Source organism: Mus musculus, chromosome 10, assembly GCF_000001635.26.
Source record: "Mus musculus strain C57BL/6J chromosome 10, GRCm38.p6 C57BL/6J".
In the NCBI taxonomy this organism is placed as follows: Eukaryota; Metazoa; Chordata; class Mammalia; order Rodentia; family Muridae; genus Mus; species Mus musculus.
This window is the reverse complement of record NC_000076.6, coordinates 87,000,735-87,014,751: the sequence shown is the minus strand read 5'-3', so window position 1 is coordinate 87,014,751 and position 14,017 is coordinate 87,000,735. Positions and strand designations below refer to the sequence as shown.

General features: G+C 44.2%; 1 protein-coding gene and 1 long non-coding RNA gene across 9 annotated transcripts in view; one reads left to right on the top strand and one right to left on the bottom strand.

The window, feature by feature from the left end:
• Gm16271 (predicted gene 16271) overlaps positions 1-14,017 on the bottom strand; it is a 59,745-nt gene that overhangs the window by 17,134 nt on the left and 28,594 nt on the right. The window lies entirely within an intron of this gene.
• Stab2 (stabilin 2) overlaps positions 6,714-14,017 on the top strand; it is a 166,845-nt gene continuing 159,541 nt past the window's right edge. For 4 of the 8 annotated variants that reach the window (XR_003948628.1, XR_003948627.1, XM_030244956.1 and 1 more), the window contains exons 1-2: positions 6,714-6,975; positions 11,657-11,790. Coding sequence is in view for 4 of the 8 variants with exons in the window: in XM_030244956.1 (XP_030100816.1) it covers positions 6,871-6,975; positions 11,657-11,790 (239 nt within the window). In the remaining 4 variants the exon portion in view is untranslated. The remainder of the gene's footprint in view (positions 6,976-11,656; positions 11,791-14,017) is intronic. The other 4 variants (XM_030244955.1, XR_003948626.1, XR_003948624.1 and 1 more) reach the window with 4 other exon arrangements.

The window sequence follows — 14,017 nt, the reverse complement described above, 5'->3', positions numbered from 1 at the left end:
AATAATACAAGGTTCCTTCGAGCTGGCTTCAAGTGGTCCTCGTTCTCTTCAAGTCAGGGAGGGGAAGCTGGTAACTGATGAGTGTATATCGGACTTGGCCCTGAGGTCATGTGGAGAATGGAGGGCAAAGGAGAAAGATGATAGTCTAAGACTAAAGGATGCACCTGTCTCCAGCAGAATGAAGGAAATGACTGTGAGTGGTTCTCAGTCCTGCTGAGCACGTCAGTACACTGAGAAGACCAGCCTCTACAAACAGACATCAATCAATCACAAGCACTTAGAGTGCAAAACCTAGACAAAAGCTGGTTTAGATCTAGTTAGAATTTGGGATGTTGATTGTTATCACAATTATGAGCTAAAGTTTGTATGGGAGCTCCTAGTCTAACGGTGTTTTCTCAGACACCCCCATGGCATGGTGTGGGCCTAGCTTTAGCTTTTGATCTCTATGCTCATCTGTAAGAGTTTAGTATAGTGTCAAGAGCTCAGGGTCCTTGAACAAGACCAGATGAATGAATTGAGTCTGATAGCACAGGTTGTAACCCTAGCACTTGAGAGGTTGACACAAGAGGATCACCACAAATCTGAGGCCAGGTTGGGCTCCATAGTCAATTCCATGTCTTCCAGGGCTACATAACAAGACCTTATTAAAAAAGAAAAAGAAAAAGAGTTAAGTGAACAATGGAATGGTAGACCAGTTGTCAGATTTACTGTGCAATAAGGCCAACATTCGACGATGTCCTTGATTGAGAGATTTGGAGTGAGGCCCTTCCTCACTCTGCCCTCATCATTTACTGTGGGCAGCATAGCATCTCCTTCACTCTCTGTACTAACCTGAATGTCCTTTGAGAAACCAGCACTTCCCCATGCTTAGCTATGCTGATGAGACCATTCTTAATCCCAGATTGTCTGATACTATATATTCCATCCCTACAAATACTTCAGCAGGCCATTTTATAATAAAAATAGTCAAGTAGAAAACCTGTGGTTTTAATGTCATAGGGGTAGACTCCTAGCCAGTCAATGGGCCTGGCCCTGGATTACTTAAATACTGGATTTCCTCCTACTTGAGGTACCCAACAGACGTGCAGCTGGTCAGCTTGGAGATCTCTACTTACCTCAGCTTTCTGATGTAACGCAAAGATATAATAGGGTGTTCCCTGTGGGAATTTTAAAGGTATTAAATAATGCAATGTAAAGGGCAGAATACATGACACATGTGTGTAAACTTGCTCACTCAGTCCATCAGCTGGCACAGCATGAGAGAAGGCATGCAGAGAAGTGTTATCCTAGACGTAATGCTACACTGAAGAAAGACAAATGCCAACAAACATGACACAAACTCAAAGATCTAGTAGAGTCTGTGCTGGAAACTAAAATGAAACAGTACAACAGAGTGAGTGGCTTAATGCCCACACCAGCTTGAGTGTAAGACTCTAATGAAGATGACAATTAAATGGATACCAATGACAGAGAAGAGTGGGAGTCAATCAGCCAATGAGCAGAGGCAAGAGCCCTCAAGGGGGAGGGACTATTTCAAGCAGAGGAAACAGCTAATGAAAATGCCCACGATGAGTGGGACTCAAAGGACGGCACTGAATGCATACATAGGATGAAGTGGGGTCAACACAATGCAGTGATGCTTCAGCCTGAGACCAGAGAGAGAGGTTAGGGAAGACTCAACGCTATGGCCAACACTTAACTCCAAACACACTTGTCCTTACCTATGTCTGTAAAAGAGATTCCTGAGTGCTGTTTGTGGGGGGATTGTAGGGAGTAGAGGGAGTCCATGTAGGATGCTACTACAATAACATAAGAAGAGATGGTGGGAACAGAAAGAACTGACTGGATTCTTGATAGGACACTACCAGTTGATGGTAGACTCAACAGCAACCGCTGATATTTCTGGTGGAATAAAAAGAAGACAAACAAAAAAATTATTTGAGCTGCGTAATGTGATGCACACCTATAATCCCAAACTTAAGAGGCAGAATCAGGAGTATGAGGAAAAGACCTTCCTTGATATATGGGATTTTGTCCTTAAAAAAAAAAAAGAAAGAAAGAAAAAAATAGAAAGAAAATCACTGGAGTGGTAGATGGTAAATGTTCACTATTCTTACATATTAAATAATCCCTGTTGGCCATAGAACAACACGCACACCTGAAAGGCATTATGGGAATGGCTGAGAACCCACTGTCTACTGATTGATTAAATGACTTCAGGACAGGAAGAGGAAAAATGCAGAACAGGATGTGAAGAGGTGGAGTTAAAAGAAACTTGGCCTACATTTCAATTTTGCCTACAGCGAGATCAGCTGAATGGCTTCCAGAAAAAGGAAAAACAAAAATCACACATGTGCGCATGCACGCACTCGCACACACACACACACACACACACACACACACCAAGGTTTTCTGTGTGCAAAGATCTAAACCAACAGAGGAAAAGGAAAGGCCTTGGAGACAAGGACATAGGTTTTGGACACATCCCCTGCTTAGGGAAGCTGACATCTCAAAACGCCAGGATCTAATGAGTGTCCAGGAAATCCTACAGCTATGTCAGCATCTAACAGCAACCTGAAGCATTGATTTGCTCGGACAGAGCACCATGCTCAGGAACCAGACAAGCATAGGGCCAGGCATAGGCACGGACCTAGGAGGCATCACCCACAGATATCACCTTGGCCCCAGAGTGCATCCTACCTGTGACATGAGCGTTCCCACTGAAACTGGTGAGCTCTGGAGCTCTCCGAGGCAATACCTTAGAAAAGCAGTTCTCCTTTTAAAAATAAAAATAAACAATTCCCCCCCCCCCCAGAAATGGTAATGAACTAAAAAAATTATCTCTGTGTGAAGGCATAAACAGGGTAATTTCTAATATCATTTGGAGCTAAGTGGGTCTGTGTTCAGGTGTTGGCCTTAGCCTGACTTTTGACCTTCAAGTGTGACCATTCTGTGTGGCTCAGCCTACCTCTACTGATGAAATAGTATGAGCAAATCCCAGCATGGCAATAAATCCTTAGCTTCAATATATTCCCACTATTTTGCCTGCCTCAACATCCTATGGGGTTTCTGCTTCTCCCTTGTAGTATAGTTTTGAGGGGGTCAAAGCAATCCTGTATGGTATACATCAGTATAATAGCCAGGTATCATACACATGCCTGCCATTCCACCTACTCTGGAGGAAGAGGCAAGAAGATCAGGAGTTTCTTGTCACCCTCAGTCATGTAGCAAGTTTACGTTGGGGTGAATTCGAAGCTATACTCAGTCAAGTGCAGCCCATAAGTCACATGTCAGATATACCTATAGAGACCTATCTAAGCTGTATCTTTTACACAAAGCTTGAAGGATCAGGTGATCCAGTTGGCCCATGTTATGCTACGCTAAGATGGCAAAACCAGTGGACTGGCTAATGGGTCACCAGTTTTGGGTAGGTCATCTCTTTCAGTCCTGACATGCACCTCCACCATAGTTGTTACGTGGAGATTGGGTCTCACTGTATGGCCTTAGCTGGCTGGCAGCTCTCTACATAGACCAGGCTAGCGTACATCAGGCATGTCTGACATCAGCCACAGGTCTTCTGCGGTCATACCTCAGTATGACAATAAAGATACAGCAGCCAGATGGATTGGGTACACCACAGATCACGTTTAATTAAAATGTCAGACACACTCGGAGTGGTGTGCCACCCATATGAGCAGAGATCCTGACCAAGTAAGAAAACTGAGGCATCTGTTACTACGGCAATATCACACCATCTTATTGACCGTGAATAAATCACTCAATTTCTTTAGGCCTCCGTTGCTCTACCTGCCAAACTGAGGTGGCTTTCCTTGTCTGTTCTGTTTTGTAAAGATATTTATGTGAGGCAATATACAAGCAAGTAAATTGGAAGCCGTGATGAACAAGGCAGATTGCAACAATTCACAAAAAAGGACAGAAAGAGTGGTAAGAAAAATATCAACACTCTGTCTGAAGAGAAACACAGATCGGCAGAATGGGAACAACCCTGGGCAGGGGAAACCCCAGGCCTCTCAGACGTACAACAGGAGGAGAAACTGAGCCGGGTCTGATGCCCGCCATGTTGTGCAATCAACGCTAGGGAATGCTTATTACCCACCGTGTGCCTGGGACACTCTAAGCTGCTGCTGAGTTCCAGGCATCTTGGAGGACACAGTGACTGGGATTTGAAATACGTTGAAGAGCTGATGTTTACAGCACTCAAAAGAACACAACCAAAACCAAAATTAATTAACATGACTAAGCAGACAATTACTGTCCTATGGGCAGTATTTGTCAGTGCCTCTGATTGCTGAAGTCTGTACACAGATCCTCAGCAGGCTAACTCTACTCCCTGATAGCCTAGAAAATAAAAGATCTCCCTGATAAAGTCTAGCACCATTTTTCCCCTAAGGCAGACCATGAAAGCATCAGATCTAGAGATTGCTGACAAAGTTATAAAAAATAAAAATAAAAGCTGGGTGTGGTGGCTCACGCCTTTAATCCCAGCACTCAGGGGGCAGAGGCAAGCGGATTTCTGAGTTCGAGGCCAGCCTGGTATACAAAGTGAGTTCCAGGACAGCCAGGATTACACAGAGAAACCCTGTCTCAAAATAAATAAATAAATAAAATAAAATAAAAATCTCTGTCTCAAAGGTTTGGAAACATCCTCAAAGTTGAGCTGTTTCTTCCTTGTTCCTACTGTTTCTCTGTTGTAGGAATCAGACCCTCAAACTAGTCTAACAGGAACAGTCAACCTGGGAAAAAAGGCTTCCTCAGGCCCCTGGTGAGGGCTTTCTTCTCCAGAGAACATAAAACTTCTCCCAGAACTAAACAGTGACTAGAAACATAATATCACAACTGTTCCTGGAGCAGATCACACTCCAAGCCTTCTAGAAGAAAAGGTACCAGAAAGAGACTTCTGACATATCTATCTCTCTCTGGTATATTAGATGAGGGAACATGGCTGACGGGATGTTGGCCTTCAGCATCTCGTTGCTCTCACACTGTTCCTCCTCAAGTAATATTCTAGTCAAACAAGATCAGACACACATGGAGTGGTGTGCCACCCATATGAGCAGAGATCCTGATCAAGTAAGAAAACTGAGGTATCTGTTACTATGGCAATATCACACCATCTTATTGACCGTGAATAAATCACTCGATTTCTTTAGGAAGCCTCAAGAAGTTCTCACCTGTCCTCCCTCTGAGGAGCTCAAGGTGGCTTCTCTGGGGACACACTGGGTATTAGGGTTTTAAGACTCTCCCTGGTGATTCTAATGAGCAGCCACGTGGAATTTCATTGAGATATGAATATCCATGACTCCCCTTTACTTACCAAAGGGTCTATGCTAGAAAGCTCTCTGGTGACTGGAGCTCAATATGGCCTGTAAAAACTTGGAGCAGGGCTATAGAGAAACAAGGGCATTTAACCAACTCTATTGCCATGAGTCTACAGGTTAACTCAGTGTCCTATTTGTGGATGATCCAAGATGTCATGCTTCCTATAGTGGGTCTGACTCTGGCCCACCATGGTCTCCATCAGGGGTGGGGATCTACCCAGTGTGTGTGTGAGGGGCAGAAGGCGGTGGGAAACAACACGGACTCTGGATACAGGGCTGGGTCAGCCATCCCCCAGCTGTAGAATCAAGGCACTGGCTGTCCTTGTTTGCTTTCTACTGCCTCAATAACATCTGACCAGAAACAACTTATATGAGGAAAGGGTTTACTTCACATCATAGCTTACAATCCATCATAAAAGGCTGTCAGGGCAGGAACCTGAAGATGGGAGCTGATGCAGAGACCACAGAGGACCAGGGTTCATCAGCTTGCTCTACCTGGCTTCCTCAGCCTGTTTTCTTATACAATCCAGGACCACCTGCTCAGGGCTGGCACCGCCCACAGTGGGCTGGACCCTCCCACATCAATCATTAATCAAGAAATTACCCCCACAGACTGGCCTACAGGTTCCCTGTCCCTAATCACCGAGAGGACTAGAACAGCGCCTGGCACCTAGTGAGTTTCCAGGGTGTTGGCTGTTGTTATTTTTATTATTCTCAAGCCTTATTTTCTGCTCTAGGCTTTAAGCAGTGGCAGTGCAGAAAAGAGTGACACTGTGCCGTTGCCCTCAAGAAATTCACAACTGGCAAGGGAGAAGGACAGACAGACAGATGGATTGCAATATGTGTATCTGTGCTTTCATGACACGGGTGTGCAAAAATTCAGGAGGAGCAGAAGAGAAAGTCTTCCTGGGAGAAATGGCCTTACTCATCCTTGAAGGGCTACATTAAAGGAGCAGGCTCGGTCACTCACTGCTTCAATAATCTTTAAGAGAAGAGTGGGTGGAAAACCCAACCGTCAGCACCAACATGAATTTTGGCAAACACAGGAGGATGAAGACACTGCTGTCTTCCAAGGCAGGAACCAGGCTTCTGGAACATTCTCTCCGTGTCTGAGTCTATGCACAGTGATGGGCACTCCTACAGATTCTCCCTACAGAAAATCTGAACCTATATGTTGGAATGGAAAGGCCTGGAGTTCTCTGTGGTGTGGTATGGTATGGAAAGGGCTGCAGGCAGGTCCAGTGCAGATCCGCCACAGCGATAGGAGGGGACCATCCCTAGTTGTTCCGCTAGGCACAGAAATCCCAGGTCAGATCTCTGCCTCAGCCCCTTCAGGAAATCCTGTCACTCAGCCAGGACTTATATACAGCTCAGAGTTGCCAACTCCACTGAGCTCCTGTGGTTTCTCAGCCTGGCCTCACCTACTTTCCCTTCCTAACCAGGGAAAGGAAAAGATTTAAATGCAGACAGAGTTCTCCTGGCACTCATCAGAGGAGTTGAAATCGTGAGGTCACCCTGAGGGGAGCCTGGCATGGCAAGGAGCAAGCTTCTCCTCGGCAAGCTGCTGCCTTTAATCCTCATCTTCCTGGGGTTGCTTGTGCAAAATGCCTGCTCCCCAACTGAAGCCCCAGAACTGGTAAGATAAACATTCCTGTGCGTTTACTTGTTAACTTTCACAATGTACTCTAGACGATTTTTTTTTGTTTTCCCATATAATCTTGGTCAAAAAGCCCTACCTGGGCTTCATTAAAATCAAGAAAAAGCTTACAAGACTAAGATCCTAAGCCAGAGGCACTGTCTTTCTGGGGCTGGCTGGGTTGGCGGTTTCTTGTCTGCTGTGCTCACTCCTCAGCTGGCATCTCTGATTTTAGTACTGACATTTCTCTTTCCCTGGCAGAGCAGCTGCATGTTCTGGGCTTTGTTGGGCTACCTTATCACTCTGGGTATCTATCAGCCATCTTCCCAAATGTAGAAATGGAGCATAGCTATAGGAGAGTGACCAGGGGAATTCCAGGGTAGAGAGGTGACGCCCTGTTGATAACAGGAAGCATCCGAAACATTTTCAAAATCCATCAGGCACTCACACATGCCTTCCTCCATCCTCCACTGGAGTGGGGGGACCACGGTGACCTTAAAGACTCGAGAGAAGCTCACACGGGTGCCATACCTGTCTCGGTGATGAGCAATCTCAGGAAAATTATATAAGCAGTATTTGGAGTATGGGATCTCAGCAGCAGATAGAGCTGCTGTGTTACAAGTTCACTCTGGCTCTGAGGACACTTTCCTGAGAATGTGGCAGACAGCACAGTGGGTACCTCTCCAGTCCAGAAGTTAGAGAGGGGCATATTTCAATGGCGACTTCAAAATATTTCAGAGGATAGGCCTTTGGGCTGCCCACTACACTAGCCATTCAACTGTAAGCAAGCAAACTAATCCCACTAAGCTTCAGTTGGTAGGGATTGCTGTCGCAATTATATTCAGCATGGAGGGCCTGCTTGTGTGCAGGCACTTGGCCTTGACCATTGTTCTAAGCTGAGTCTGTTCTTCTGTTGGCTTAAATTTGTAAAATGAGTTATTTCATTTGAAAACAGTAATTTGAAAGTCAGATAGATAGATAGATAGATAGATAGATACATAGATAGATAGATACATAGATACATAGATACATAGATAGATACATAGATAGTTACATAGATACATAGAGGATAGATAGACAAACAGATTTATGTGAGACAAATATATATATATATATATATATATATATATATATATATATATATATGTATGTATATATATATATATATATATACTTTATTTATTTATTTATTCATCCATTCATTCACTCTGCATTCTTCTCTCTGTCTCCCCATCCTGGTCACCCCCTCTCACAATCTTTCCACCCATACATCTCTAAGAGTGTGGAGGCACCCCTGGGTATCCCCCACCCTGGCATATCAAGTCTCTGCAGGGCTAGGTGCATCCTCTCCCATTGAGGTTAGACAAGGCAGCCCAGCTAGAAGAACATAGTTCATGGACAGGCAACAGCTTTTGGGATAGCCCCAGCTCTAATGGGACCCACATGAAGACCAGGCAGCACATCTGCTGCATATGCCTAGGTCCAGACTGTGTACGATCTTTGGTTGGTGGCTTAATCTCTAATAGCCCCAAGAGTCCAGGTTAGTTGGCTCTGTAGGACTTCCTGTGGAGTTGCTCCTTCAGGGCCCACAATCCTTCCCCCAACTCTTCCATAAGAGTCCCCAAGCTCTGTCCACTGTTTTGCTATGGGTCTCCTTATCTATCTGAGTCAGTTGCTGGGTGGAGCCTCTCAGAGGACAGCCATGCTAGGTTCCTGTCTGTAAGCATATTAAGAGTCTCATTAATAGTGTGAGGGATTGGTGGTTGCCCATGGAATGGGTCTCAAGTTGGGTCAGTTAGTGGTTGGTCATTACCTCATTCTCTGTTCCATCCCCCGTGCATGCATTTCTTGTAGATAGGATAAATTTTGGGTAGAAAGTCCTGTGAGTGGGTTAGTGCCCCTATCACTCCACTGGGGAGTCCTTCATCATTACAAGAGATGGCCTCTTCAGATTCCATATCCCCAATGCTGTGAATCACAACTAAGGTCACCCCCATTGAGTCTTGGAAGCCTCCTCTATCCCAGATCTCTGTCACATCCTTGAGATTCCCTCTACCTCCCCACCTCTGTCAGCTGCAGATTTCCATTCATTCTCATAGCTATCTGGCAATCTCTCCTGTCCTTCCCCACACCTAATTCTGAACTACCTCATTCCCTTCCCCATCCCCTCTTCTACCAAGTTCCCTCCCTCCATCTGACCCTTAGGACTATTTTATTCTCCCTTCTAAGTGAGATTCAAGCGTCCTCACTTAGGCATCCTTCTTGTTCAGCTTCTTTGGGTCTGTGGAGTGTAGCATGGGTATTCTGTATCTTATTGCTAATATTCACTTATCAGTGAGTACAAACCATGCATGTCCTTTTGAATATGAGTTATTGTACTCAGGATAATATTCTCAAGTTCCACCCATTTGCCTGCAAATTCATAGTCTTTTAGTTGCTAAATGGTATTCTCTTATATAGATGTACTACATTATATTAGTGGTATAGATTGGTCATATAAACTTGCTGTGTAGCCGAGGATGACCTTAAATGTCTGATCCTCCTGCCTCTACCTCCTGAGTGATAGAATTATAGGCCTGCCCCGTCGCATGATCTTATGCAGAACTGGGGATTGAACCCAGGGCTTTGTACATGCTGGCGAGTACACTACAAACTGAGCCACATCCCCAACCCAAAGAATTTCTTTAGAAGAGAGTTAAGTTGATCATATTAGGAAGAAAAACTGAACATGCCATCAATTCATCCATCAGAAGAGAAACTCTGATGGAAACAAAACCTTGCTTTTAGAAAAATTGAGTCATGCCACAACAGTTAAAGGGAGTATTGCATTATTATACGAATACTAGCCAGGGGTGTTTGGGTTCACAATGATCACCAAAAGAAAGCTTCTAACAAAAGCAGAGACAGTTTTTCTCTGTGTCTCTTGGGTGCTTGAAGAAAGGGCTAATCAAGGAATCAAGAGGTTGATAACTCATATGTGACCTGGGACAAGTCACCGCATATTCCAAACTGTCTTCAGTCCTCTGCCCCATGCTCCCTGCAATGAGAATGGTGACCCTTGGCCTATTCTCTGGAGCAATGAAAATCAGATGACACCTTTGGAAGTCTGCATAGCCACTCGGTGTTCTGTGACTTCACATATTCTGATGACCTTCTAGAGGTGATATTGGTTTCCACCACACCTAGCCAGGGCTGGGCTGCTAAAATAACAGAGAAATATAAAGCGAGGCCCTGAAGTGTCTGGAATTCTTAAGTAGAGAGCAAAGACTAACCACTGGGGTGCTGGGGTCATAGCTCAATTGGTCTTTACCCAGCATTCACATAACCAGGGGTCCTATCCCTGGATATGTATATACCCATTGTGATGGAGCACACCCAGCACTTGAGAGGTAGCTGCAAAAGAATCAGAACTTCAGAGCCATTTTTGGCTATTAAGCATCATTGAGGGGGGTGTGGCTACTTAGGACCCTTTCTCAGAAACAAGAACAATGACGAACTGCTGGAAGACTTGAAGTTGAACAAAGGAAAGAAAGGATGAGAATGGTTTTGTGGAAGAGACAGGGAAAGCACGCCCTTGGAGGATGGAGGTTAGTCTAGACTAGGGACGAATCACCCTGGGTAAGGCCAGTTCACCAGTCAGACTCAGTTTCTCAGGATGAAGAAATATTTCAGGAAACATCATCTGTTACTATGTTCTCCCAGGCATTGAGCCCGGCAGCTTGCACCTGGTACATCATGGAAATTTGGCTACTAATGTCTCCTTTGTAACAGCTAATAACAAAGAGTAGGTGTTCAGTCGAGTCTGCACACTTCACAAGATATAGAATTTGATCTACACTCCCCACCGGGCTCCGAAGTTTAGTCTGCCTTTTGTAGACTAAATTTGATGGAGAGATTAAGGAAGCTTGAAAGCTCTATCTAGGAGGATCAACTCCAGCATTAGGAGCAACAGTGGACACACCACAGTCTGCCTATATCATTCATTTAAGCAGTTAATTCTGGGCTGCCTTATGTTGCCAAATAGCTGTTCCTAGTATGCCTGCCTGACGGATTAATTTAACCAACATATATGTGCTGAATATCATGGTGTGTCGGACACAGGCCATAGCAACTAACAACAGCAACAGCAGCAGCAACAACAACAGGAATAACAACAACAACAACAACAACAACAACAACAATTCTTGCTCACATGCCACCTGTTTCTCAGTTGGATTGAAATCTAAATACTGCAGACCACACTGGAACAGAAGCTGTCTACCTTAGCATTTAGCACAGAACTAGCCCCCCAGCAGATATACCTGTAGAAACATTTCTGAATATTATTTCAATATTATCCTTGAAAATAATCAACCTATGAACAATTGGTCTTGAATAACCTTCTATAGCATTAGCTCACTTGACACAGGGAGTCTGCAATATAGTTCCGGTTCCTCGTTTTGATAATTGTGAGTACTGACATGAACCTACCTCATGGGGCTCCAGGTTCTGGATGAAGAATGGTGTCTGTGTTTAGCCTAAGCAGTACCCCTGACCACCCCCACAGCCATGGCAGACATTACTTGCTCATCACTGATTCCAGATAGATAAGACTGAAAGCAGCAAGCCAGAGAAGTAGCCATACCAGATATTTTGCAAGGTTCTGATAACAGAGCTGGTATTCTTTGCTGTATTTTCCCAGACAAAGAGATGTGATAAGAAGTCTACTCTAACCATCAAGACGGAGTGCCAGTCCTGCTCGGTTAACATTGCAGTCAAGTGTCCAGACGGCTACATCAAGATTACCAATGGCACTGTCGGGGTTCGAGATTGCAGGTACTCGTTATGACGAGATACATGTGCCCATGTTTTGGTACCCTAAGAACTGTGACTCCAAATTAGAACATCCTGTCTCAAACACTACAAAGTAAATCCAGGATTTATCTCTTACTCTAAGACTACTTAGAGTAACTCACAATATATGAACTTGAGTGTAAATCTTTATTATTATTGACTGACATTTAAATACAAAACTGTGTTGCACATAAACACTCTCTTCCTTTTGCCCTTCTATTTTTTTTTTCAACTTGGAGTCTTGTGTCATTTGAAAATGGTTCTCGAACTGGGGAGTTGGTCCATTGGATATGTGAGCATGAGAACCTGAGGGCAAAACCTAGCACCCACTCCAGTGTAGCTGTGGGTGCCTGTGACCCAGCACTGGGAGCCAGAGAAAGATGGAGATCTCTGGCCTGCCAGCCTAGCCCGAATTGGAAGTTTCCAGGTCAGTGAGAAACCCTGTCTCACAGGAACAAAGTGACAGACACTTTGACAGGCCTGACACCCTGCCTTAGCCTTAGCCTCTGCTAACAAGCATAAATGTGTATACCTACACGTGCATGCAACACGCAAAATAGGCAGATATGTAAATAAATAAATATGTAAATAAATAGAAATAGGGTTCCAATTTGAAGATGTTAAAAAAAAAAAAAAACCTAGAGGTTGCCTTGGCTACATAGCAAGATCCTGTCTCAAAAACAAAGTCAGTTTGCTAAGCCCTGGGTCTGGTGTTTATTTCGCTAATAAGCTGTGGAGCCTACTACTAGTTAGAACCCAAAGAGATAGGATAGAAAAACTCTAACACTGTTGGATTACAACCTTGTAATTACATTACATTCTTGAATTGTAACTGAAGTGTATCAATCCAGGCCATGGATTTTGTGCTTAAAGGCTCACCCTGAGAAAGGCTCCAGGCTACGCTGGGATCCCGAACACCCGGCTAGTAAAGACTTTCTGTTATCCGTTCTTCTTTCATTTTTTTTTATTTCATCTTATGTCCATTGGTAGTTTGCCTGCATGTACGTCTGTGTGAGGTCTGTATTACATTCTTGAAGGTCACCTATGATCCAGAACTTTCAAGGCTGGTCTTATCAAAGGGGGGGACAATGGGCCCTGCATACCTGCTAACAGGCACAGCCAGGAGGCCCAAAGGCAGATGCAAGTTTGTATTTGTTCAGTTATGCTAGTTAGAAATGAGGCATTACTCAATAAGTTAGTTGGGTTTTTTTGTTTGGTTGGTTGGTTTTCTGGTTGTTTGTTTGTTTGTTTGTTTTTTTGTTTGTTTGTTTTTCGAGACAGGGTTTCTCTGTATAGCCCTGGCTGTCCTAGAACTCACTTTGTAGACCAGAACTCAGAAATCTGCCTGCCTCTGCCTCCCAAGTGCTGGGATTAAAGGAGTGCGCCACTGCCCGGCTAATAAATTAGTTTTTAATTTACGCATTATGCACATGTGTACATGTTTGTAAGTATTTGTGTGTGTGTGTGTGTGTGTGTGTGTGTGTGTGTGTGTGTGTGTGTGTGTGTGTAAGTGTGTGTTTGCTCATGGGTAGACCAGAGAGTGACACTAGGTGTTTTCCTCAATCACTGGATTGGGACAAGGCCTGTGAGTGAAACTGGAGCTGTCTGGAATAAGGAGCGGCTGACCAGAGAGTTTTAGTCTCCTGTCTCTGCTCCTCTGGTGCTGTGGCTACAGGAGGCCACCCCTGTGTCCAGTGTTTTATGTGGGTGCGGGGCATATAGACTGCAGGCCTCACACTTACACAGCAGACACCTGAGCAGCTGAGCAGCTGAGGCATTTCCAGCCTAAATGAGTTCTTTTTTTTTTTTTAATTCAGGAATGACAAATTACTGCAATTTTAACATGAATGAAATGAGACCTTAATGTTGTTGTATAACAATATTTTACATTCTCATTTGCCTAATATGATCACATCATATCATAAAGCCATTTCCCAATACTAACTGGTCTAGAATAAGCAAGTACATGCATGAATTAACCAATTAATTAATCAATTAACCTGAGTGAGAGCAAGTTTGCAATGATTCATTTCCTATTAGAATTATATCAAAGTTCAAGGTTAAAATGATATGGCATCTTACTAAAGAATGTTTTTGTACTCTTTTGATGAGGGTCAAGATGAGCACTTGGCTGTACCCAAGCTGCTGCTGCAACAGCACCTCCTCCTCCTCCTCCTCCTCCTCCTCCTCCTCCTCCTCCTCCTCCTCC